The following is a 27,990-nucleotide window of genomic DNA, read 5'->3' as shown; positions in this document are numbered from 1 at the left end:
GGTGGTTAACTCAGAAAGGAATCAGTTGTCTATGGTTCTATGTCAGCAGACCTTTGGAGCTCGAATATTTATGGTACAACACTCAAACCACCACATTTCTCAGGCTTACTGCATTAGTGAAATCTAAAAGCAAAAGTGTCTTAGCTAGAGTTTTTCAATTCAAAGTTAACAGTACTGTGCATACCCTTTGACCCAGCAATACCAGTACTAGATCTATATCCCAAAGAGATCATAAAAAAGGAAAAGGACCCACATGTACAAAAACATTCATAGCTGCTCTTTTTGTGGTAGCAAAGAATTGGAAATTGAGGGGACGCCCATCAATTGGGAAATGGCTGAACAAGTTGTGGTATATGAATGTAGTAGAATACTGTGCTGTAAGAAATGAGAAGCAGATGGATTTCAGAAAAACACTTACATGAATTGATGCTGAAATGAGCATAACCTAGAGAATATGGTACACAGTATCAACATGTTGTGATAATCAACTGTGATAGATTTACAACTCTTCTAAGCAATAAAATGATCTAAGACAATGCCAAAAGACTCATGGTGGAAAATGCTGTCTACATTCAGAAGAACTATGGAGTCTGAATGCAGATTGAAGCATACTATTTTCACTTTTGTTGCTTTTTTGTTACTGTTCCTGTTTATTCTTTCTTGTGTTTTTTTTTTCCTTTTGTTCTGATTAATGTGGAAATATATGAAGACCCGAGTTCAAATTTCCTTTACATACTCATTGGCTGTGTGACCCTGGGCAAGTCTCTTAACCCATATGCTTTGGTCTCCTCAATTGTAAAATGAGAAAGTAGCTACCCTCACAGGATTATTGTGAAGATCAAATGAGGTAATATTTGTAAAAAGTGCTTAATACAGGGCTTGGATTATAGTAGGCTCTATATAAATACTTAGTCCCTTCCCCTCCCCATCTCAGTTAAGAAACCAAACAATGTTAAATACAACATAAATTTTGTGCAATGATTTGCCACAACACTGAAGTAATAATTGGAACTTGATTTATTGAATATTTTAATTTTAGCTGATAACAAAATAATGAACTGAATAACTAGCTCACACGTGCTGGCGGGTAGACTATCACTAACCTATCTAAACTCTAAACTACAGACGCTTTTCTGAAATTATTTTATTACATTAGGGGTTAACACAAGACTTATGATAACACAAGACAAATTAAAAACAAAGTAAACATTGGAAATTTTATTTCAGTGCACAGTAGGGGAAATGAACTTTTAAAAAATCAACTCTATGTTTTATCTGAAAACGAAACAGCAAATAAATTAGACCCATGTTGAACTAGAAGAGTCAGTTTAAATGTCCAAATTCATGGATATGCTCGTCTCAGATAAGTTTCTGTTCCTTGGTCTTCCTTAAGAGGTGCACTTCTCTCCAACAACTTTGTTACTGAAATAGTTGGCCCCAGAGTTCTCTGGGATATGAGAATGTCTAACATGGGTGGTGATCTGGTACACGTTTTCTGGGGAAAAAAAAAAAGAAAAGAAAAATTAGTTCTTTAGTAAAATATCACACTTTATTCTTTCTTGATAAATACTAAGACATTCTTTTCCTCCCCACCGTGCCTTTCAAAAAAATAAAATTGAACATTAACTACAGTAAGTCAATTCATGTAAAATTATGTGAAATGAAAAAAGGGGGGGGGGCATGATTTTAATCACACAATCACAGATCTTTGCAGGTTTTATAAATCTTATTTTGACTAAAACTATTATCATACTATTATATTTAAGAAAGCTATTTTCACCCCTATAATAGTACTTTCTTGGTGGGGACATCAAAACAATCTAGTGAATGTAGGTATCTGTTGTTGGGCATTTTCCAAGGCCTTGTCCAAACAGTGAACTATTTATATTTAACAAAGACATAGTTCTTTGGTATTCACTTAAGTGTCAAAAGGATTCTTCGTGGCAGAAATGTTTGCTGACAGACTGATTTATGGGAGAACATGGCAAAATGGCCACGAAGGGACTGCAACTTTCACTGCTTGGAAGATCTCTACCGAAGAGGTCACCGGTCCCTGCTATGTTGTTTTCTTTTGGAGAGGGAGTGTAACAGCTTAAATATGTGAGCCCATTGTTAAAATAGTCCTATTTTCTACAAGATGCTATATAGGTGAAGGGATAGTGGTTAGTGGCAGGTACTCTAACAACACAAGTACTAGGAATTAAAGGAGGAAACAACAATAAAAACTGGCACGCAAACCTAAGAGGGCCACTTAGTGTAGGAGCTTCAAGCAGCCTACCACAACTGCAAGGCAGTTGGATACTGCAAGTCAGTATCCTACAAAGGACTAATAGTTGAACACCTATCACATTCAGGCCACAGCTTAAGGTCTTAGAGATGTAAATAGATAGGAAGATGCAAGTCTTGCCATCAGTGAGATTATGGTTTGATAGAAGACAACACACATGCTCAGAATAACAACAACATTTTCATCATTTACAAAAGTCCTTTCTTCACAACAAATCTGTGAGGTAGGGAGGAGGGAACGTTCTTTAAGTATGTGTTAACTGCTTAGTGTGTACCAGACTGTTCTAAGCTGGGGGATGGATTGTGGATGGATTGTGGATTGTCCTCAAGGAAGTTCCATTCTAAAAGGAAAAACAGCAATATACAAGCAGAATAGATACTAGTATCTAGGAGGGAGACAGTCACTTGAGGGTTCCTAAGTCCCAACAGTAGTATCCCCCACCCGCTACAGGAGCTCAGAAAAAGGACAAGGTCGCTCACTGCACAGGCAGCTGAGCTGGAGCAAGTAGGTCCTGAGATGGGCTTGGATAAAAGGCTATCGGACAGAAGCAGAGAAGAGTCGGTCAGCAGGGAATGTTAAATGTTAGAGCAGAGAGATGTCACAAAGATGAGAAAACAAAGTTCACTGAAGTCAGAGTAGGCGGGCGAGTGGAGAGAAACGAGTCAATGCCAGAACAAGAAGTCTGAGTTTGATTCTGTAAGTGATTAAGAACCATGGATGCTCAGAATTGATGTCAGTTTTCCAAGCTTTATCACACATTAGAAGGCATTAGAAGATGGAAGTGGTTTGGATATACTTCGGTTATCTGTGAAATTCATTTAAGAGAAACTAGACCATCACAACATAAACAAGGCACTACTTGTATATGCTACTTCAAAGGGGGTTTCATCCAACCTCTCATCCTGCACATGAGCAAACGCTTCCAAAGGCCAGGATCCCCTCTTGGGGCCTTACAACCCAGGTGGGAGCAGAGTCCAGCCAGGAGCTCTAGTGTCTGTCTGGTCTAGTGCTGCTTCCAGGTGACTTCACTGTGGTAGTGAAATTATGGATTACAGTGTAACCAATCTTTCCATTGGTACCTTTCCTTTCTCTACTCAGCCATAACTACTGGTTTTCTCTAAGTCGTTTTAAGAGAAAAATCTCTAAAGACAATTTAAGAAAATTTAGTCGACTTAAATACAATCTCAAATGTCTCACAAGACAAGAATATTGCTTTCAAAGTAAAGAATCAACAACAGTCTTGTCCAGATTTACTAAGGGGTCCAAGAAAGCCAATTCTGTATGGAGGCGAGGAGGAGCTTTCTGAGTCAAACCAGTTAGGGCTGCTTGGGCAGGAAGGCAGGCAGCACTTAAAGTTTAGTCTCTAAACAAAGACATCTTGGCTCGTTTCAATCTCTTTTCTCTCATTCACAAGTTTAAAAAATTGTTTTGGTGGTTATCAACTTAAAGTGATTCAAAACACTCCCCACCAGACCACATCAGATTTGTGGGTTTTTTAAAATACCAATTTTGTCTAACAAAATAGCTTTCTTCTTTCTATCTAAGGAAAACCATTTAAAATGGAAAAGCAGCATATTAAAGAACATGGTGAAGTATGTGCTTAAGAATTCTATAGATTTTTTTTACTATTTACTATGTATTTAATATGATTTTAAGGCGTCCAGAAGATAACAGGCTCTTTGATGGCAGGGTCTTATTGATCTCCCCAAGTACCTACTACCACATAAGGCTCTTAATAATTTATAGTGAATGAATGATGCCATGCTACTAATATTTCTAAATACTGCGCCAATAATTCACAGATGCATGGTACCTTGGTGCTGCCTTAATGATGTTATCCACGCGAAGAATCACTTCTGCTGCTTCAGCCGCACTCAGCAAAACTTGTCTCTTCACTTGGAAACTTTCTGTTATCCCAAGTGCGGCCATATCCCCAATGGTGCCTTCCTTCATGTCTTAAGAGAATAAAAATATTAGGTCACAACATTTTATTTTATTTATTTATTTATTCATTGGTGAGGCAATTGGGGTTAAGTGACTTGCCCAGGGTCACACAGCTAGTTAAGTGTTAAGTGTCTGAGGCTGGATTTGAACTCAGGTCCTCCTGACTTCAGGGCCAGTGCTCTATCCACTGTGCCACCTAGCTGCCCCGGGTCACAACATTTTAACTAAATTTTTGACAAACTTTACACAGCAAAGGATGATATTTAAGTATGTAAGCTCTCATATTATTTCTTTTAAAATTTACTTTAGGAATAGATTCCCCATTATATTTAACTGGATATGATCATTACCAGTCTCAACAACAAGGTCCCAAGGCAAATTATTGATTTGTAATAAGTACACACCATGTGCCAAGTAACGCACCATGTTAGAGATTCAGAAAGAAAGGGGAAACAAATGCTTCTCAGAAAATTCATTCTAAATGGTGAAGACAATACAGTTCCAGGCCAAAACAATGGCAAAGTGGATGGAAGCATACCTTCTGTGGTGCTTCCTATACGGATGAAGCCGTATCAGTTTTTGACTCTGAAGCATCACAAGGTGACAAGGACTTTATGGAAAATGAAATCAGGGGCAGCTAGGTGGCGCAGTGGATAAAGCACCGGCCCTGGATTCAGGAGTACCTGAATTCAAATCCGGCCTCAGACACTTGACACTTACTAGCTGTGTGACCCTGGGCAAGTCACTTAACCCCCATTGCCCCACCAAAAAAAAAAAAAAAAGAAAGAAAAAAAAAAGAAAATGAAATCAGACTGCCTGACTTAAATAAATCCATTGTCCATCTCAGATTATAAGCTTTCCAACCATTATTTGTTAGTATTACTACATAGCAATCATCAAACCTCTTTACAATTTAGGAATGGCAGAAAATTGAGACAATGTTGTTGGATGGATCTTAATTATCTGAAAACTCCACAAAATTGGCTTTGAGACATCCAGACTACACTAGTTTCTGAGCTGTTCTGTATTTAGCCAAGTCAGCATTGCAATCACATTTAACTTTGTTTTAAATAATCACCGTTTGGGTCTTTTTAATAGAGAATTCTTTTCAGCCTTCAGAATTTGGGTACACACAGGATGAAGAGCTAGAGCACTTAAGAGACACAAGTGGCAGATCAAATCTCCACAGGGGTCACTTTGCTGGCTGGCCCTCAGGACTGCTGGCAGTCTGAGACTGGGGGAGGGGCATTATTGCTGGGAGTCTCAGGCAGAGTTGTAAAGAGTAATATCAAATGTCCAATTTGATCTAAATTTTAAAATGACAGCAAGCTGTGTGTATTTCTTGACCAAAATTTTAAGAGTTCTTTTGATTATACTATTCTTTATATACTCTTTAGCATTTTCTGTTAAATTACACAAGGCCCATTCTACTTCTACTTTTGCTGGTCTAGGGCCTAAGCACTGAAGCCTTGTAAGACACTACCTACAAAACCCACATCATGGAGTCCTTTTCCTTAAGTAGGTATCAAGCCAATTTGAAAACAGAAAACTGTATCTTCAAAGGCCGCCTTAAATAGGAGTCCACCACATAATTCAATGACACAAACTTTTACTGGAGTGAGGTCAACAGCATCTGTACATAAAGCCTCCCTGAAGCAGTTGCCCAAGGCAGGTGGTATCACCAGCAAGCTCTCATTGCTACAGGGGCCTCTTGTCAGGTAATCCAGAATGACAGATAAACCCAAATGACTTCAGATTTGTTTGTTTTCTTTTCTTTTCTTTTCTGTGGGGCAATGAGGGTTAAGTGACTTGCCCAGGGTCACATAGCTAGTGTCAAATGTCTGAGGCCATATTTGAACTCAGGTCCTCCAGAATCCAGGGCGGTGCTTTATCCACTGCACCACCTAGCTGACCCCATGACTTCTGATTTTAAGGGTATCTGGGCGTGCTTTTCCTCTCAAGATGTTCTATTTCATGAATTATCAAAGATTTATATGATCATGAAGTTGATAGCAAGCTTGAGGTTCAAAATCTCTCCTAATGCAAAAGTTTTTTCTGAAAAATTCTTTATAAGTGGTCACCCGGGCTCTGCTTGAACACTCCCATTAGAAGTGAACTGACTACAAGGGAGCACATAATCAAAATATCTAGAACTGGAAGAGACCTTCCAGGTCAGCCATTTGGTCCAACCATCTTCCAGATGAGTAAATTGAAGCCCAGTGAGGATAGCCTGAAGACACACAGGTAAACATATGGCAAATAGTTGAATTCAGGTCGGATGATTCCAAGTTCAGTACACTTTTCACTGTATCATGCAGTCTCCCTATTTCACTACTGAATTCTGGAGAAAGTTCTCCCTTACACTGAACCAAAGGTGACTTTCCAATGTTCCAATGATTTCCACCAAAATTTTCAAGGTCTGCTCCCTCAAACAGTTTTACTCCTTCTTTCGCATGAGCCTTTCAGATATCTGAAACCAAATATAATTCTCCTCTAAATCTTAAGGATAAATACACTCAGTTACCTCAACTGGCTTTCATACAGCAGTTTCCAAACACTTTGCCACCCTGGATTCTCAATATAATATTTATTACAATTTCCAAGTGACAAAAGTCAGTGTCACAATTGGATCATCTGATATGTCTAAAAAGTAAACTGTTTTGACTAAATATCTGTTCTCATGGTGAGCAAAGCTGGCATTTGCAAAGTGATCAAGTCCTAACCTCAAACAAAAGGCAAAAACGCTCTAGAATACAATAAGTTGCAAAAGCAGTTACATACCTACCTATGCAAACAATTCTTTGTGCCAGACAAACAAACAAAAATTGTTTCAGTCATTGTGCTGTCTTATGTATTTCAGGGACAAAGCTGTACAGATTTAGGCTGTGTTTTTATAAAAATGATATAAATAATAAGAATGCTTTCTTTCTTGTTTAAAATTGAATGCCATTTCCCTGTTCTAGTCAGTCATGGCAAAAGATAAACAGAGTATATTTAAAGCATTAAATAAGAGGCACTTGAAGCTTGAGATCATTTTCTCCCTCCTTTCCTTCCTTCCCAAGACAGCAAACAATCTGATGTAGGTTATATATGTACAATTATATTAAACATTTCTGCATTAGTCATGTTGTGAAAGAATCAGAACAAAAAGGAAAAACCTTAAAAAAGAAAAACAAAAAAAGTAGAGTATGGTTATGATTTACTTTTGAAAAAATATCTTAAACATCAACAATCAAACATTTCAAAATGCAAAGAACAGAACAAAACTATATGAAACTCTGAAATATTGTGTAGTGGGTTTTAGTATATAGAATCTGACTTATCTGAACTTCCTCTGCTGTTTTTCAAATATGTCACTTTCCCCCTGACACCCATTTGTCCCCCAAACTACCCTCCCCACCACATCCCCCATACCTCCACCCCTGTAACAAGTATAGTCAAGCAAAACAAATTCATAAATCGGTTGTGTTTGAAAATGTATGGGGGGTGGCTAGGTGGTACAGTGGATAAAGCACCGGCTCTGGATTCAGGAGTATCCGAGTTCAAATCCAACCTCAATCACTTGACACTTCCTAGCTGTGTGACCCTGGGCATGTCAGTTAACCCTCATTGCCCCACCAAAAAAAAAATAAATAAATGTATGTCTCATTCTATACCTTTAGTCAATCATCTGTCTCATCAAGATATATAAAACGGGGTGGCTAGGTGGCAGTGGATAAAGCATCGGCCCTGGATTCAGGAGTTCCTGAGTTCAAATCTGGCCTCAGACACTTGACACTTACTAGCTGTGTGACCTTGGGCAAGTCACTTAACCCCCATTGCCCCACAAAAAAACAAAAAACAAACAAACAAGAGATATAAAGCATGCTTCATCATTGGTCTTCAGGAGACAAGATTGATCAACTCACTGATCAGAATTCAGTCTTCCCAAGTTGTTTTCCTTTACACTATTGCAATTACATTACAAAATCTTTTCCTGGGTCTACTCTCCTCACTCTATTTCACACAAGCCTCCCTGATTTCTCTGATCTTCCCCATCATTATTAGAACACAGCACAAGTTTATTCCATTACATTTGTAGAATAAAATTTGTCCGGCCATTTCCCAAATGAATAACTTATACTCCTACGGTATAAGTGCATCAGTGTATCTATATCCCACAATCCCCCTCCAATAAGTGTTATTTTCTTTATCACCTTTGTCAATTTAACGAGGCAGAACCCTCAAAACTTAGTTTAATTTACAACCCTCATTATTAATGATTCAGAGCAATTTTCCATCTGGTTGTTGACATCTTGCATCATCCCCTCTTTACAGCCTGGATCTACCAACAGAGCTAGGGGTACGGGAGAGGTGGGAAAGATTCAGGAATCTCAACTAAGCTAGGCAAGAGCTGGTGGTCCCAATCTCAGTGTAGGCTTGAAGCTGCTTGGCTCTTGCAGAACTGAACAGGAGCCTCCAGTGCTTCCTTTAAGATGGTACCACCCTCACATAGGATGTGAGGGGTTAGAAGTGAGATTACTGCAGCTCCGGTAGTAGCCTATGTGTACTTTGGTTTTCCATCATGGAAAGGGCTTGTGGTTCTGGTCTCAATTTCGGAAACACTCATTTCAGGAATTCTTTCTTGCCAGGCCTGTGTATGCTGCTTTCATTAAGTTGATGTGAGGAATTTACAACCGAGTATGCCACAGATCAGAGAGAGACCAAGCCCCAGTATTAACACCGCTGCATTCCCAAAAGCTTTATCTTGGCAAAGAATCACCAATGAGGGTGTCCTGGGTGTAAGCTCTCCACTAAAAGTGTTAAAGATACACAAAGGTCAGATCTCTTCCTTCCAAGAAAAGAAAACTCAAATCACTCTGTCATTCTCTAATCATTAGAAGAAGAGATTATCAAACTTGAGCCATGCGTTGGTTTGACATGTGTTCTGTGGAGCGAATTAGTTACAGAACACAAGACAATATCACATAAGATGTCTACTTTCTAGCTATGTTAATTAAATCATTGCTTGGTTATTCCACTGGCATGAAATAAAACTGGGCTCCCCACCAAGAGAACGTTTTTTGTTGTCTACCACAGAAAATAGTTTTTAAATTTTATTCTTTATATTGAACTTAAATACCAAAAGAGGATTTTCATATACATAGTAAAGCATAAGGGGGGAATTATATATAAAAGCAGGTTTTCCCCTTTAATGTTCAGGATAATTTTTTCACGTTTCATTTTTAATAAAATAATTTATTGCTTTTCTAACAGTTTGGTAACATATATTTTCTCCTAATGACCATGTTGGCTATATTCCCAAAGCTTTAACCCAGCCCAGAAGAGCAAAAAGGGCAACCAATGTCTTAGGACACCCCACCCCACCCCTTTCTATCAGCTCTGATGTTCCTCTAATGCTGCAATAATGCCCTTTCTTCTGGACCAGCCTGGAAAAACTGGCAAAAACCAAGAGCTGAAGTCCCTTTGCCCTACAACAACTCATTTATCATCCACTCCTACAACTCACAAATTCCCATCACTTTTACTCTCCCTCTATCCCTGTTATTTAATCACTACCTACATAGGAGTAAATTATGCCTCATCCCTCAATGTGCTCCCATCTGCACCCCTTCTCTCTTCCTCAACCCTATCCCACTTGGCCTTCCTTTAAAGGACTTATGTATTACAGTTATTATTGCATTCTGGTTACTAAAGGATGTGTCTACTATTTGAAAAATTATTTTCAGGCCCTTAATTTTTTTCTTATTTATTTTGTTAGATTTGCCTAGTTCCTGAAATGAGTACACTAAAACGTCCAACTGTTATAGTTTTGTTGTACATTTCCTTATGTAATTTGCTTAACTTATCCATCATGTACTACTTAGATGCTGTGACATTTTATTTTATTTCTAAATCTCGTTTCATTTTCCCTCCCTTATCCAGTTTCCTCTAGAATGTTGTAAGTTACTATAGCAGACTCACTGAAGTTCTGTATGGGGTAGCCTAAACCAGGCTCTAATATATCTCCTAGTGGTCAATGTAGGTCAGCTGGTGTTAGGACCATGTCTGTAGCTTCCTCTTTGCACAAGCACCAACCAGGAGTTAGTTCCATCCCCTGCTGCATCCCAGATATGCCCTGACTGAATTTCAATTATCTTGATGGCCTAAGGCTTGAAGATAATTTTCCAAAAGTTAAACAATGATAGGCCACTGGTGATTGCTGAATGGCAATGGAAAGGAGTATGCATATTTCTTACCTTTGTTCATGGCACCTTTACAAAAATGGACCATGTGCTAAGGGTATAAAAACCTCAGAGCAAATGCAGAAAAACAGAAATAGTAGACACATCCTTTATTGGCTAGAATGCTTCATACTTTTAAATGAAGACTTTAACTGGAGCGCCCTGATGCAAGATGGCCCAGCGGTTACATTCTCTCCCTCCCCAGACAAGTCAGGGACCTGGCTCTGTCTTCTGCTGTGTGGCTCCAAGGGGAATGCTAGTTTCAGGACTTTTGGAGGATCTCGAGGTGTGGATACCGCCTATTTTGGAGGCCTTACTCTTTATTCTGGAGTTATGTTTATACTTAATGTTAAGATTCCCTCTTCATCTGAGTTTACCTTTTGGGGTTCTCATCCCAAAACTTCTTTAACCGTGAGCCACAACCCTATCTATATGGGGTGCATAACAATGTGGGGATTGTGTAAAAATTTCTTGGGTGAAAGGAACTCCAAGTGGAAAATGTTTAAGAAGCCCTTTTTTAACCCATAGCAATTAGTACCTTGAATTCATCCCAAATCTCTTCTCTTCTCAGCCCAAATCCCAGAAAAATCCATTTACATGCACTACCTCCACAAGTCTTTTCTAAGTTGTTTGTCAGGGGAGCTGGGCCCCACTAGACCCTTTCACATAATCCTATCTCCTAAAAATCTGCTTAATTTTCCTCTGGACTCCAATCGACCATAAATTAATGATAGTTTGTTAACATACTATAAAATTATGCAAGGATGATTTCTAAGAAGAGTATACAATTAGAGTCCTGCATAAAATCTTAAGTGCAATACCTAAACCCTACAAGTAAACCGAATGACTGCACAAGTTCAATTTATTAAATGGAGAAAACAGTGTCCTTAACATTTTTTCCAGGGTTATTATGAGACCCCACCAGAATAGGTATTTGCAAAGTATTCTTGGCACTTAAAGAACTGTTTATTTAAACTACAGATTTCATTTATTTAACCACCCAAGTACAAAGTTCCAAAAGTCCATTCATCCAAATAAATATTGGTTTCTTACCAAGTCCATATGTTTTTCGGCCTTCACTGTGGGCAGCACGGAGTTGAGCCACCAAATCTGCACTGTCATAACCAGCATTGTCAGCTATAATGGTTGGCAGCTATATAAAGAAATGAGCAAACAGTGAATACTTGCTTTGCTATAAGAAAGTCCATTTGTCTTAATGAATTAACAAAGCTTTTTATAACCCGTAAGTTAAGAGCTTAGAAACACAGAATTCCTTCTCTCTTTCAGAAGAACAGGGCAGTCTTCCTTTTTCAGTCATTACATGTCTATTGATGAAAGCATTCTGGCTACAATTTAAAAAACAGTATGAAAACAATGCTACTCCTGTAACACACGACTTACCATTCTCAAAGCTTTCGCAAAAGACTCCATTGCAACAGCTTCTTTGCCTGGTGTTCTGATGGCAAGTTCTGTAACAGCATGGGCCATCAGCATCTCAGAGCAACCTAAAAATTAGACAAAAATCCCTACTATTCTTTTCTTTAAACACAGGGCCAGTGACTAATCAGTTTATCAGATGAAACCATCATTTAAAATATTTGTAGAGCAGTGTTGAACCAAAAAAAGAAACCAACAGAAATAAGTCTCTATAAAATATACTAAAACAATAAATCATATGTACAAATCTGTTTTAATCCTGAAAAGGCAATATAAAATATAAAACTTAGAAACAACATGATACTCACCACCACCATAAACAGTTCTAGAATCTTTCACCGTTTGAGCAAGAACACAAAGAGCATCATGCAAGGATCTTTCTGCTTCATCTAAAATCTGCTGTGTGGCACCACGCAGTACAATGGTACAAGCCTCACCTAAGAAGAAAAAACAACAGAATCGATAGAACAAGTGTTCTTACTTCTTAAAAAAATTATTTTACCCCCCCTCATTACATGTAAAAACAACTTTCAACATTCATTATTTTTTTTTTTAAAGTTTTGAGTTCCAAATTCAATCTCTCTATGCCTGTAAGCAATCTAATATAGGCCATACATGGCTGATCATGTAAAACATATTTTCATATTAGTCATTTTGTAGAAGAAAACTCAAATGAGAGAAAGAAAGAAGGCATGATAGAGGAAGGAGGGGACAAATACTATGCTTCAGTCTGGGTTCAGATGCCAATTAATTAATTCTTTCTTTGGAGATGGACATTTTTCTGTTATGATCCCTTTGAGACTGCCTTGGGTCATTGTATTACTGAAAAATAGCTAAGTCACTCACAGTTACTGTTCATCATACAGTACTACTGTTACTGTGTACGATGTTTTTTTTCTGCTTCCGCTCACTTCAATCTGCATGATGTAAAAGTCTTTCTAGGTTTTTCTGAAATCATTCCGCTTGTCATTTTTTTTTTTTTTTTTAGGCAATGGGGGTTAAGTGACTTGCCCAGGGTCACACAGCTAGTAAGTGTCAAGTGTATGAGGCCGGATTTGAACTCAGGTACTCCTGAATCCAGGGCTGGTGCTCTATCCACTGCACCACCTAGCGACCCCCTTGTCATTTCTTATAGCACAATATTCCATTACAATCATATAACACAACTTGTTCAGCCATTCCCCAATTGATGGGCATTCCTTTGATTTCCAATTATTAGCCACCACACAAAGAGCTGCTATAAAGATTTTTGAACAAATAGGTTATTCCCCCCACCCCACCTCCCCTTTTAATCTCTTCAGGATATAGACCCTAGTAATGGTATTGTATAACCAAAGGGCACACACAGTTTTATAGGCTTTGAGCATAGTTCCAAAATGCTTTCTAGAATGGTTGGATCAGTTCACAACTCCTCAACAGTGCATTAGTGTCCCAGTTTTCCCACATGCCCTCCATCATGTCATTTTTCCTTTCTGTCATATTAGTCAATCTGATAAGTGAGGTGGTACCTCAGAATTGGTTTAATTTGCATTTCTCTAATCGACAATGATCAAGAGCATTTTTTCACATGACTACAGATAGCTTTGATTTTTGTCTGAAAACTGCCTGTTCATATCCTTTGACCATTTATCAACTGGAGAATGACTTTATATTATAATTTTGACTCAATTCTCTATATATTTGAGAAATGAGGCCTTTTATCAGAGATACTTGCTGCAAATTCCCACCCCTCCAAGTTTTCTGCTTTCCTTCTAATTCTGGTTGCACTGGCTTTGTTTGTGCAAAAACTTTTTAATTTTATAATCAAATTTATCCATTTTACATTTTGTAATGCTCTCAATCTCTTGCTTGGTCCTAAATTCTTCTCTTATCCCTAGATCTGTCTGACAGGTAAACTATTCCAAGCTCTTCTAATCTGCTTATGGCATTATCTTTTATGCCAATCATGTATCCATTTTGGCTTTATCCTGGTACATATGATGTGAGATGTTGGTCTACACCTAGTTTCTGCCATTTTGTGTTTTCCATTTTTCCCAGGAAATCTGTCAAAAAATGAGTTGTCTCCAAATCTTGGATCTTTGGGTTAACCAAATATTAAATTACTATGGTCATTTATTACAATATTGTGTACCTGCTCTATGGCAGATATGGCACTTTCCTTCACCTTTTATTCTTCCAGATAAATTCTGTTGCTATTTTTTCTAGCTCTATAAATTTTTTTTGGTAGTTTGATTGTATGGCACTGAATAAGTACCAAAATCAAACAGAAATGGAGCTACTAAACCTCTGAGGGCCACACATTAACTTGGAAAACCATATGATTACATTATTTACGGTCTATTGTATTTTTATTGAATTTGTTAAACATTTTCAAATTATATTTTAAACTGGTTCTAACCCACTCAGCAGTGAAGTGAGGGCAGGCTACAATGTGGCCTGCTGGCCATGTGTCTGACACCTTTGGTCTTAACTTTTAAGTCTGGCATTTTCTTGAGGTTCAAGATAGCTGGGCTCTGCCCGAGTTCAGACAGACTTGATTAGGAATTTCCCCACCTTATTTTCACAAAATGACATCTAGTTAATGAACAGCTAAATTTAAAATGTTAAAATGAGAAGAAGACTTTTAAAGCCATTAACAATAAACCCAGGGGACAGCTAGATGGCGCAGTGGATAGAGCACCGGCCCTGGAGTCAGGAGGACCTGAGTTCAAATCCGGCCTCAGACACTTAACACTTACTAGCTGTGTGACCCTGGGCAAGTCACTTAACCCCAATTGCCTCACTAAAAAAAACCAAAAACAAACAAAAAAACCAATAAACCAAACTCTAAAATGAGAAATTTTCTTTATCATCTTCAAGCATCACCACCCCTAAGATCTTTTTCTTTATTTCCTTTCACATGTACTTGACTTTGAAACAAGTCCCATCTAAAAGTTACCTTTAAAACACTAGATTTTAGACTGAGTACCAAAGTTGCTTCCTCATAGCGATTCTTCCAGCCAACATTTTTTCAACCTACTACTCTCATAGCTAAGTCTGAAGCAGAAATTGCCAAAGATGAGTATAAAAAAGGCCTCTTTGGATTCCTTCTTGCTGATTTCCACAAGGAAACAAAAACTTCTTCTCCAAACAAGAAAGTGCTTATTTTCCATTCTATTTTATGAATTCCCTCTTATCTAAAACTTTAGACTTTCGAGTCAAAATCTTAAGTACAAAAAATAGAACCAGTGGTGTAGTAGACAGAACACTGGACTTGAAGTACAAGAATATCAGTCCTAGACTTAGAACTGGGGCGACCAGAGTTCAAATCCTGTCTCATGTACTGGCTACGTGACACTGGGTAACCTTCCGTTTCCTCTGATATAAAACAGGAATAAGCACTTCTCTCACAGGATTTCTGTGAGAATCAAATTATAGTAAAACATGTAAAGTCCCTCAAAGTCCCATATAAATGTTAACTATTATTATTAAAAGGTGTTAGTTAAGAAATAGTATTATCAACAAAAAATCCAATTTGCAGGAGAAAAAACATAGCAAATGCCTTATTAAATTCATAGTCGAATGGCAATTCCTGGTCAGCTAATCAGAACATTTTGATCTTTTCATTGTCATGTAGACAGCCCACATTAGGTACTCTGAAAAGATAAATATTTGGTAAAATAGAACATTCCAATCTTTGGTGGTTCTGACGAACAAGGAAATAACCCAAAGACATATCAATGAAAATAAAACAGTATCTGCATTGCTACTGCACTCCAAGGACAGTTAATGCCTTTCTATCTGGCTCAACAGCTGAAATCTCCTATATATTGTCTTAATCTGTATCGAGAGCCAGGATTATACCTGCTTTTCTATTTGTATCACTAGTACTTAGTACAGTGCTTTACACAATGACCACTTAATTTTTTTCAATCATTCAACTCCAACACCATATTTAGTGATATTTAAAATCAGTGAATATCTAAAAAGTGAGGAATAAATGTAGATTTCTTGGGCGGGGTAATGAGGGTTAAGTGACTTGTCCAGGGTCACAGAGCTAGTAAGTGTCAAGTGTCTGAGGACAGATTTGAACTCAGGTCCTCCTGAATCCTGGGCTCGTGCTTTATCCACTGCGCCACCTAGCTGCCCCCCTCCAACTAGGTTTTAGAAAGGGACAGGGCCATGTGGAACCCCTCAAGGGAATGGAAGTCTGTGTCCATGGAAAGGTCCACTGACATTTTACCTTAGAGAGCTCCGGAGAGGATCAAATACAATATTGTATGTAAAAGCTCTATAAACCTTAAAGCACATAAAAATGTCACTTAACAATTAACAATGCTCATAATATTGTTCCTAAATGATCAAGAAAAAGTATTCCATTATATTCTATACATAGGAAAGTGGTTTTTATGTTTTAGAACAGAGATTCTTATTCTGAAGTCTGGGAACTTGTTTTTTTGTTGTTGTTGGTTTGGTTTTTTTTTTGCGGGGCAATGGGGGTTAAGTGACTTGCCCAGGGTCACACAGCTAGTAAGTGTTAAGTGTCTGAGACTGGATTTGAACTCAGGTACTCCTGAATCCAGGGTCGGTGCTTTATCCACTGCGCCACCTAGCCACCCCTGGGAACTTGTTTTTATAAATGTTTTGATAGCTATAGTCCAACATAATCATTTTCCTTTGTTGCGCTGTGTATGTTATGCATTTAAAAACATGATTCTGAGGAGCCCACAGGTTTCACTTGACTACCAAATGGGGTCCAGGACACAAAAAGGGTTAAAAACTTCTGGTTATGAAAGATAATAGGGGCAGCTAGGTGGCGCAGTGGATAGAGCACTGGCCCTGGAGTCAGGAGGACCTGAAGTTCAAATCCGGCCTCAGACACTTAACACTTACTAGCTGTGTGACCCTGGGCAAGTCACTTAACCCTAATTGCCTCACTTAAAAAAAAGAAAGAAAGAAAGATAATAGAAAAAAAAACAACCCAATTTGCATACTTCCAAGTTTGCATACTTCCAAGTTCAGCTGTCTGGAAAATTCAATCCTGAGCAATTCTATACAACCATATTGAGCTTTAAAATTGCCTTACACAAGAGGCAGCTAGGTGGCGCAGTGGATAAAGCACCGGCCCTGAATTCAGGAGGACCTGAGTTCAAATCCAGCCTCAGACACTTGACACTAGCTGTGTGACCCTGGGCAAGTCACTCAACCCTCACTGCCCAGCCAAAAAAAAAAATTGCCTTACACTTTGATACAAACACAGTAACACATATAAAACTATAACACAATAATTTTGATAAGACTCTATAAATACATCCTTAGAACATGTGTATTTACCCAGTGCTACTCCAGAAAAATGGATGAGTTTGTCTTCTCCGATCATAACTTCTTCAATAAGTTTGCAACTTCCTAGCTTTACCAGTTCTGGATGATCAAAAGTTGAGGCAATTTCACCACCTATAAATATGAATTTGCACTGATTCAATGCATGGCAGATCTAAAACTCATGTTTAGTATTAGTAGTAATGGATGCCCAAACAAGCATGAACACTTAAGTGTGACTGGTTATGATATGCACATCACAATGGGAATTATCTGATGGTCAATCTATTAATCACCAGTGATTTTTAGCCAAAAGTTTCCTCAGTCCTCCTTTCTAGACCTGCCTCTCTTGTCCAGGGGTCCTGACACTGCTGCTCTCTTTTGGTTCTCCTCCTCCCTGTCCTGTCTCTTTTGCAGGATCATCACCGGTATCTCTAGGTTAAAATGCAGCCCCATCCAGGTCTGTCCTGGATTCTCTTCTCTTTTTTTCTCTCTATCTCTTCTTCATGGTCTCATCAGCTACCTTGGATTCAACTATCATGTGAATGCAAGATCCCCAGTCCTGGATATCCAGACCCCGTCTTTCTCCCGAGCTCCATTTCCAACTACTTACTGGACATTTCCAAATGGCTGTCCCAGAAGTATCTCAAGCTCAACATATCTAAAACAGAACTCATCTTTTCCGCCAAGCCTACTCAGCCTAACATCCCTATTTCCACAAAAAAATGTAATATTATCCTCTTAAGTCACTCAAGGTTATGTAATGACTGGAATGACGCCACCTGCTGGAGACTTACTGTAGAAGAGTTCCGCCCATGAAGCGAAGGTCTTTGAGGGCAAGACCGGGAGTCTTTTCTTTGGCGTCAGGAAGTGACGCGGACTAGTGGGAGGAGGAAGGAAGAGACTGGTGCTCTTTCCTCTGGACTCTGGTGAAGAGCAGAGCTAGAAATGCGTTCTCCCTTTAATAGATAGGAATCTAGGCCTTTCCCTCTCTCTTTACCAAATTCTTATTCTCCTTAATAAACGCTTAAAAGTCTAACTCTTGCTAAAGCTTATAATTTATTGGCGACCACTCATTAGATATTTTAGACAGTTTAGCTAGAATTTTAGCCCTTAACAGTTATAACCTCAGTGTCATCCTCAACCCCTCACTGTTCTTCATCTCTCAAATCTAATCAGTTGCCCAATCTTGTCACTTTTACCCCCATATTGTCTTTAATTATCCCCCTTTCAACCCTCACATGTTTAACAACCCAGGTCAGGCCTTTATCACCTCTCACCAGAACTACTGTAGTAACTTCTTCACTGGTCTTCCTACTTGGAGGTAGCTGGTGACAAAGTGCTACAGCTTGAGTCAGAAGAATTAAATTCATATCCAACCTCAGACTCTTACTAGCTGTGTGACCCTGGGTGCAAGTCATTTAACTTATTTGACTTTTTTTTCATCTGTAAAATGGGGACAACAGTACCAACCTCACAGCATTGTGAAGATCAAATGAAATAATATTTGTTAAAAAAGCTCTTAACTCAGTTATAAAACCTAACAGGCACAATATAAATGCTTATTCTCTTATGTATAGTCTTTCCCCTTTCAAATATACTCTTCCCATACATCATAAGTTAACAGTTTTCAAAATGTGATTCAGAGATACCTGGATGTTCCCAAGACCTTTTCAGGAGGTCCAGGAAGCCAAAACTATTGCTTCCTTTAAATGCCAAAAACACGAAGCGCCTATTGTGAGAGGGAAGGCCTGACTATGCCAGGCATTGAGGATACACAATGATTAAAAATGAACAATCCCTGTTCTCAAGGACCTCACATTCTACTTGAGTGATCCAACATGCATATACATAAGTAAATAAAATATAATTTAAGGAGGGAGAAGCCTTCCCAAGAGGTAATATCTGAGCTGAGCCTTGAAAGAACTTAGGCATTCTAACAGGTAAGACACTGGGAATGGGAGGTTGGGGGTAAGACCAGGGGAGATATATGTAGGCAGAGTTCACTCAGAGGACTAAAAGTATAATTTAACATTTACATAAAAAACATGAAAGTGAAGTCCTTTTAAAAAATATAATTCATTCCAAAGTTACACACAAATGTTCTTGTTTTACATACTATTATCCAGGGCCACTGGTTCCAATACAATTGAGAAGTGACATATTTAAATTTTAAGCCACCTCTACTTTCAAGAATTTTCAACAAGTATTCAGAAATACACGTTTGTTGACTGAAAAGTCATTATTTAAAGCATAAGAAGAATAAAGTTCAATGTCTTTTCCATACCTGTAACAAGGGCTAGGCGTTCCACACCTGCAAAGTCTGCATGTTCGATGGCCATGACACCAGCAGCACCAAATAACTGTTCAGGGTAATTATAAATCAGCTGCCTATAAATAAAAAGAAAAATTGTATTTTAAGCAGAACCTCATATTTATGCAATCATTGAATCACAGTGGTATAAACTGTATCCATGCCAGGACAAAAAGAATAAACTACACTTATAACAACATGATTTAATGCAGTTTAAGCTTTCCTCCCAAGTGTCAATTTCTAGTAATAAGGAACCTTCAATGAATGCAATCATAGTAATGCACTAAAATAATATAAGGGCTATACTGTAATCTCCTAATTGCCTGCCTTAAGATTTAATATCGTTAATACCAAAAAGAGGACTAGAATTATAGTCCAAAGATATAGGTTTGAGCCCAGGGTCTGCCACCTTTGTAAAGCTCTCCCTTTAAGCATGGAAAGGAACCACTTTATTTTTGTCCCTGTATCCCCAGCATGTAGGTGGGGCTTAATGAATGAATGTTTGCTGATTTATGTTCAAAGACTACTAATCCATTTAACCTCATAACTGGGGATATTTGAACTGCTTTCTTCATAGATGGTTGTTAAAACATTTTTCAACAATTAAGTGCTAAATTAATTCAAATTATTATTGTCAAAGTAGAAGGTAAGCAAGACACAAGTATTTTCCTCAATACTATGTCCGTTTAATAATTAAAGCAACATAAACTACTACTGTCAGTGTGTAAATCTGAAATACCACAGGGATAATTAAATGTAACTGAAACCTGAATACCAGGGGAATGAAAATTCACATCTTTATAACAGTGACTATGCATTTTTTGGGGACCGACTCTGATTTCATTGGTATGACCTCTTGGTGCCCAAGGTAGCTCCCTAAGACTATGTTATAGAAATGTAGATATAAAACGACAAATGGAATTTTCTTACTGGGAGTTCACTATATCAACAAAATCCAAAGACTACATAATAGTTATTCAAAATTGAGTAACTGCCACTGTTAGCATTTCTTTTAACTGTGAAAAAGTATGCTAGTTTCAACTAGATTATGAAGCTGGAGATAGAATTATTGGTCCTTCAATCAAATACAAACCTGTTAATAAAGCAATTGATACCATGCTTCAAGATGCGGTCAACTTTCTCCTTCATTTTTTCTTTTTCAGCCTGTTCTATTTCTGCAACCTTTGCTGTAGAGTCAACTCTTACTCGGGAACCAAATATCTAAATAAAAAGGAAGCATAAGGTTACTTGCTTTATAAATTTTAGTGTTGTAAATGACAACTTTAAGAAATGTAAACCACATACTTTTATTTTGTCTGTATCCATTCCAGTATTTGCAATGAGAATTTTTGCATTTTCAATTCGCTTTGGTTGATTTACTCCAATTTTCTTATCCAACAAAAAACCTAAATTGAAAAAAGCAAAAGGTTTGACTTCATGACAACTTTTGGATCCTATAGCTCAGATAACCTGTGTTTTAAAGTGAATCACAGTCCCACCATTTTAGAACTGAGAAAATATGCCCTACTTTTAATATATGTCAGGCTAATAATGGAAGCAATAGCAATTGGGACAGGGCATAAATGACTTCCTTAGAGCTTCATTAAGTGTCATAATGTCACTTTAAATAGGATTCTGCACCCAACTTTATAGTACTAAAAGATCATAGGTTTTACAGAGAAATAGGTCGCAGTTCAGAAAAATAAGCTACTATATTCTTTTTTTTTTTTTAAAGCTACTATATTCTTAACTTGACAAATTACTAGGAAAACTATAATTGTTTTCAATGAGTTTTTTTTTCCCCTTAAAGATATACAAAATTGTCTGGCTAAAGAGAAAAATAAACCAAGTACTAAATAAATAGAAAGCATCAAACCTTAAGTCTTCATAATTTTGGAAACACAACATACCTTCATCTAAATAGGAATCTGCCAGACTTCCTCCCAGTTTCTTAATGATATGTATAGCTTCCAGATTGCCGGAGCCTTTCAGTCTAAGAACAGCTTCTACAGCTAACTTAGTAAAGTGGTCTTTGTGATGAGTTAGGAGTTTTGAAGACAAGGTGGTTCCAGCAATGTTTATTAAATCTTCACGGAATGCAGCTTCATCATAACTAAATGGAAAAAAGCAGAAATAAAATCACCTTTTATATTCCAAGGAATACCTTTTCCAAAATTCACTTTTACTTTTCATAGTATGTATTTCCCCCACTGAATTACCAAAAGGATTATTTATACTCCATATTATTAAATGTTGATTGAAAAAAATTTTAATGTACGAACCCATGATCAACTGTAGATAACAACAAAGCCTCTCTTGCTGCCTTTGTAGCTTCTCTCCAACCAGCAATGATGGTTTGAGGGTGAATTTTTTTTGCAACCAAAGACTCTGCTTCCTTAAAAAAAAAAATTTTTTTAAAGAGCTTAATAACAACATCAATTCATCTGGAAAGGTCCCCCCCCCCCCTTTGGAGGAGGCATTCAATTTTGGATAACTTGTCATTAAAATAATACAGCTGCCAGAACATTAAATTTAAAAATACTGTTTATGGTTTCCTCCTTGGACCTGTAATTCATTGGTCTAGGGGAACTTCCAAAGAGAGGAAACTCTCTTGTCAAAGCAAATCCTACAACTTAGTCTTATAGAATTGTTGAGATCAGGTTAAATGATTTTGCCATAGAGCCACCATGGATCATAGGTCAATCCTGGTGGGTTCTGTAGGCACCACATTCAGTTGCACTGTAATATATCTGTAGAGCACAGACCTAAGGTTTGGGGATCATAGGGCCCCATACCAAGACTTAGGGCCTGGGGACCATAGGGACCACCTCCGGAACAAAACAAGCAAAATAGTTGCTACATCAGCATGGTAAAAGAACTAGCACAGGCTTGTGCAGATAACGGGAAGAAGTCCCACAGGCAGGATCCAGGCTCATAGTCCAAACGGGAAGCCCGGGGGTGTATGAATAAGAAACTTAGTGTAACAAAGTCATAGTTTCACGTGGCTAGCAGCTACAGTTTTGGAGGATAAAAGAGCACCTCTGGAGGAGCTAGAAGAACACTCTAATCATGGGATACATAGGCCCACGCTGGTGGTGGAGCAGGCTGCTGCCAATAAAATATGCCTTCTTGATTTAAGATTGGTCCCTGAGTCTTATCGTCACCAGATCTGACCCCGCAACATATATCCACATATATTATATAACAGAAATTACTAACGATAGACTTTCTTACCCTCAACAACTCGGCTGCTAACACAGTTACAGAGGTAGTACCATCACCAACTTCATCATCTTGAACCCTTGACATATCTGGGGGAAAAAAACCTTATTTACTTATGTAACTTGAAACTTCTAAATTAATCCATATAATTTTTTTTAAAAAATGAATGTGCCTATTAAATCTGACCCACTATCAACTTAAGTCCTTTACATCTTGCAACTGACCCTGCTTCATATTACCAGAATGCAATAAACTATTTTTACCATCAACAACTATAAACTATAACTAAGATATAGAGAACTGTGCACAAAATAACTCACATTCTTTACCCCTAAAGAAGTTTTAATTCTAAGAACTTGTCTTACCAATCCTAAATTAAATCCAACAAACATTTATTAAACACTATATGTCCAGGCACTAGCCACGAGGTACTAGAGATACAAAGATGATAAATCCTAAGAGTCCCTGACTTCAAGGTGCTTACATCACAGTACACTGGGAGAGTACCACACATATAAAAACAAATATAGGGGCAGCTAGGTGGTGCAGTAGATAGAGCACTAGCCCTGGATTCAGGAGAACCCGAGTTCAAATCCAGCCTCAAGACACTTGACACTTAACTAGCTGTGTGACCTTGGGCAAGTCACTTAACCCCAATTGCCGCCCCCCCATAACAAAACCAAATACAAAGATGATACAAAGTAATACAAAGTAGTTTTGAGAACACTTCTAATAACAACATGGGAGACTGAGGAATGTTTCTTCAAGTAGAAGGTAGCACCAACCCTGTGATATTTAAAGGAAATTTAAGAGATTATAGAAAGTGAGGAACTGCATCCCAGATTCTGAAGAGAGGCAGGAGATGGAATATATGGGGTATGCCTGCTAACAAATCAACCTGACTAGAATGTAGACTACATGACCAAGACTAATATGAAACAAATATGAAGAAATCAGTGCAAGTCAGATTATAATACAGCTTTAAATGCCAGACAGATTTCTGCATTTTGTCCTAGATGTAGGATGATGGTAATAGGAGTCTCCATACAAGCTGACTTTTTTTGTTATTTATTACTGTGACTGCTAATGCCACCCTTCTCAAAATACCTACTTAACTGTTTTGTATTATCTATTTATTTGCTATATACTTACTATGTACTCGTCTCCTGCTAAAATGTAAATTACTTCAAAAGGGATCATTTTATTCTTGTTTGTATCCCTAGCACATTGCATACTGTAGGTGTTAAATAAATTCTTAATTAAGGATTAAAAAAAAAAACCCAAAATAGGGGCAGCTAGGTGGCGCAGTGGATAGAGCACTGGCCCTGGAGTCAGGAGTACCTGAGTTCAAATCCAGCCTCAGACACTTAATACATACTAGCTGTGTGACCCTGGGCAAGTCACTTAACCCCAATTGCCTCACCAAAAAAAAAAAAACAACAAAAACCCAAAACAAGACATTTCATAGAAGCCATAGTCAAAGTATAAGTAAACTGTCAAAAGTTCTCTCCAGACTCACCAACTAAAACTTTGGCTGCTGGGTTGTCAACACCAATAGCTTTCAAAATGGTTGCACCATCATTGGTTACCATAAGAGAAGCATCTCTTCCACTGCTTAGAAGAATCTTGTCCTAAGGGAACAAATTTAGTTCAGTTTACCAACAAACAAAAACCAAAACAAAACAAATAAAAATCTCACATCCTTTACTTTCAAACAGTATCATTAAGGCAAAAATAATTTTTAGAAAGACCTATTTTCAGTAGCATTTTTAATAGTATATAATTTTTTTAATGAACACAACCTTGCATCATAAAACCCTAGCAGCTATTAAATGTAAGCTATTGTAAATCACTCCAAAAATCTCTGGAAATCTGTTACTGACAACCTAACCCTAACCCATACCCATTTTTCTTACCATGCCCTTGGGTCCTAAAGTGCTCTTTACTAAGTCTCCGATGGCGATGGCACCGATAAAAGAAGACTAAAGTTTAAAAACAGAGAAACCAAAAATTACTAGGAATATTTAAGGTGGTGATTCAGAAAATTATAGCAGCAGAAAAGCAGAGAGACTTACCAAACGGGCTGTTTCAGCCCTTTCTTCATCAGCACCAGCCTTGAAGATGTTAACAGGTGCAAGCGAAAGGGAAGCCTAAAAACAAAACCCAGCACCAGGCACAGTTAAACTTTATATATGTAAAAATGCAAAATGTATAATGTAACTCGTAAATTACATATAGAAATGTTAAGATCTTATTTTACATATGCACATATACATACAAAACGTGCATACACACATGCATACATATATAACATTTAAGTGTTTTATATAAATGTTTGTTGACCAAATTTGAAATTTATAAAATTAACTTTCTTTTAAAGCCATGAAGCTTTAAAAAGTCCACCAGAAAGCAAGGCAGTAACTAGTGGAAAATGAGAGTGGCTGCTGGTATAAAGTCTTGGGGGTGGGGGGGGGGAAGCATAGTCTATTTTTTCGTCGGGGGGGGGGGGGGGGGCGGTCATTAATTTTGAAGCCTGCTTATATACTTCACGGCCCAGCAGGTTTTCCAGGGAGGGGAGAGAATAAGAATTTAAACGGGGCCAGGCGCAGTGCGAGGCGCCCAGTAAAATCAGTCGCATTTTATTTGCTAATTACATTTGCCGGGCTGGGGGTGCAGGCCGTGAAAGCTCACGTTCCCCAGGGCCGCGATGCGTCTGGAGCCAAGCTGGGAGGCTGCCAGCGCCCAGGAAGCCTGGGGCCCGCGGCAGAGTAGCGGGAGAGGCGCCCCCTCCTTCCCCGGGGCTGCAGGCCCCGCCTCCTGCACTCACTAGAAGTTTCTTTCCTACAGGCCCGGCCCGGCCCGGCCCAGCCCGGCCCAGCCCAGCCTCGGGGCCTGGGCGATGGGGGAGGGGATGCCGGGCCGGTCCTCAGGCTGAGACGCCGGCGCCCCGCACCCCGCTCCCCAGACCCATTGGTGAGCAAGGCCCGAGCCCGCCGGGCCGCACCTGTAGGCCCCAGAGCCCGCCCCGCCCCAGCAGCCATGTGCGAGGAGGCTCCGGGCCCGCGTGGGTCGCTGACGGAAAAGGCGAAGGGAAGGTGGGGGGATCGCACAGGAGTCCCGGCCTCCCCCACAAAGGGGCGGCGGGGGCCAGGTCGGGGCCTCACCATGATTCCGAAGTCTTCGGCGACCACTCCGCAAACCCGCTTACAATCCACCCGAGTCAGGTCTTTGGGACGGGAGGACGAGGCGGACGTGACGTACCGGAAGCCGCCGGAAAAGGAGGGGCAGCTTGCGCGCACTCCACTCCGTGCCGGCGGCAGCCATTAATGCCTTGTCCCTCCACTAACCCACGGAGAGATAAGGGTAGTGGAGGAAGGGCGGGGCTAGGACGACATTTGAGTGAGGCATTATGGGATTTGGAGTTTGACGAACAGAGGACAAAGGGAACCCTTGCTTGGGGTTGCTATAGCAACAGGGTTTGGGCAGAGAAGGATGTTTATTGGTTAGTTATCCCCAGAAGAGGACCAACCCAAAGCCGCTTTTCCCGTGTCCCCGCCTTCTGCGCAAGGGTCTTAAAAGTTTTATTATTTTAATTTTGGGTTCGTACTTTTTATTTGGAAACAAAATTACGCACTTTCAATAAAGAACCTCCCATACCTCCCCCTAAAACAAAAATTGCTAGTTAGCAGACTTTATTTTACCAGCACTGCACTAGCGATGATTTGGAATAGAAACGCCATAAGATTTTCTATAGGGCTTCTTTACACAGAAAAGTAGCACCATCAAAGGATGTCAGCAGGCATTTATTATGCGCTTTTTATGTACACGGCACTCTGCTAAACAGAGGAGATCTAAAAAGACAAAAACATGGTAGCTGCTCTCAAGGAGCTCACATTCCCATGTGCAAATCACTGCACATATAAGAAATAGGTACAAAATTTCTAGGTGGTGTCAATCAATGAGCATTTATTAAGCACTTACTATGTACCTAGTGAGGCAGCTAGGCGACACAGTGGATACAAGTGAGGAGAGTGGAGTCAACGAAGACTCATCTTCCTGAGTTCAAATCTGAACTCAGACATTTAGCAGCTGTGTGACCCTGGGTAAATCACTTAATCCTGTTTGCCTCAGTTTCCTCAGCTGTGAAAATGATCTGGAGATGGAAATGGCAAACTATTCTTTGTCAAGAAAACTCAAATGTCGGGGCAGCTAGGTGATTCAGGAGGACCTAAGTTCAATTCCGAACTCCAAAACTTGACACTTACTAGCTGTGTGATGCTGGACAAGTCACTTAACCTTCATTGCCCTGCAAAAAAAAACAACCAAAACTCAAATGGATTACAGAGTCAGATATAACTGAACAGCAGCAAATGTACATAGAAGAAATAGGTACAAGAATTACTAGGTAGTGTCAGTCTATTATCCTCTATTAAGTGTGAAAGGCAGTGTGCTCTGCATCGGAGATACCAAGCAAGGTAAAATATAGTCCTTTCTCTCCAGGATTTCACAGTCTGATAGGGGAGATAACATGCAAACATCTATGTATCAACAAGATATACACCGGTTTTAATTAGAGATAATCAGCAGAGAGAGGGCACTAAGATTAAAGAAGACTGGGAAAGGCTTACGACTTTAGATTAGACCTGAAGGAAATCTGGAGGCAGAGATGAGAAGGAAAAGAGATCCAGGCATGAAAGACAGCCAGTGAAAATGATCTGAACTTGGAAATGGAGTCTCAGGTGAGAAAGGAGGTCAAGGTCATTGGATCTGAGTATTTGGGGAAAGGGACAAGGTGTAAGAGTACTAGAAACATAAGAAAAAGCTAAGATGGAAAGAGTTTAAAAAGCCAAGCAGAAAACTTCATATTTGATCCTTTAGGTAATAGGGAGTCACTGGAATTTATTGAATAGGGAGGAGGGGTCAGACCTGAAAATTAATTTGACAGCAGAGTGGAATATGGATTGGAGTAAGGAAAATGCTGACTCTATTCCAATTCAATACATTAACAAGATACAGAAATGCATGGGAGTAGGGAAGGGAGAAGGAAGAGGAATAAGAAAAAGAATGAAATAAGCTTTTATATCACCCTGTGCCATAAAAGCTTTACAAATATTTCATTTGATCCTCACAACCATCCTGTGAGATGGGTACTATTATTATCCCACTTTACCACTGAGGAAACTGAGGTATACAGAATTTAAGTGACTTTTCCAGCTTGTCTGAGGCTATATTTGAAGTTAGGATTTCCTGACTGCAGGCCCAGC

At 38.9% G+C, this 27,990-nt stretch overlaps 1 protein-coding gene across 1 annotated transcript; it reads right to left on the bottom strand.

Moving 5' to 3' along the window:
• Positions 1–981: 981 nt before the first annotated feature.
• CCT2 (chaperonin containing TCP1 subunit 2) lies at positions 982–26,044 on the bottom strand. The gene is made up of 16 exons (XM_043968462.1): positions 25,891–26,044; positions 24,802–24,876; positions 24,643–24,708; positions 24,246–24,357; positions 22,739–22,815; positions 21,787–21,899; positions 21,415–21,617; positions 20,810–20,910; positions 20,598–20,725; positions 19,478–19,581; positions 17,206–17,325; positions 12,201–12,329; positions 11,857–11,960; positions 11,509–11,608; positions 4,101–4,242; positions 982–1,495 (listed from the first exon to the last, which is right to left on the bottom strand). Exons 1-16 carry the CDS (start codon positions 25,891–25,893, stop codon positions 1,465–1,467), a joined length of 1,608 nt encoding a protein of 535 aa, XP_043824397.1. The 5' UTR covers positions 25,894–26,044; the 3' UTR covers positions 982–1,464.
• Positions 26,045–27,990: the final 1,946 nt, after the last annotated feature.

Source organism: Dromiciops gliroides, chromosome 5 (genome assembly GCF_019393635.1).
Source record: "Dromiciops gliroides isolate mDroGli1 chromosome 5, mDroGli1.pri, whole genome shotgun sequence".
Classification (NCBI taxonomy): Eukaryota; Metazoa; Chordata; class Mammalia; order Microbiotheria; family Microbiotheriidae; genus Dromiciops; species Dromiciops gliroides.
This window is presented reverse-complemented; position numbering and strand designations above follow the sequence as displayed.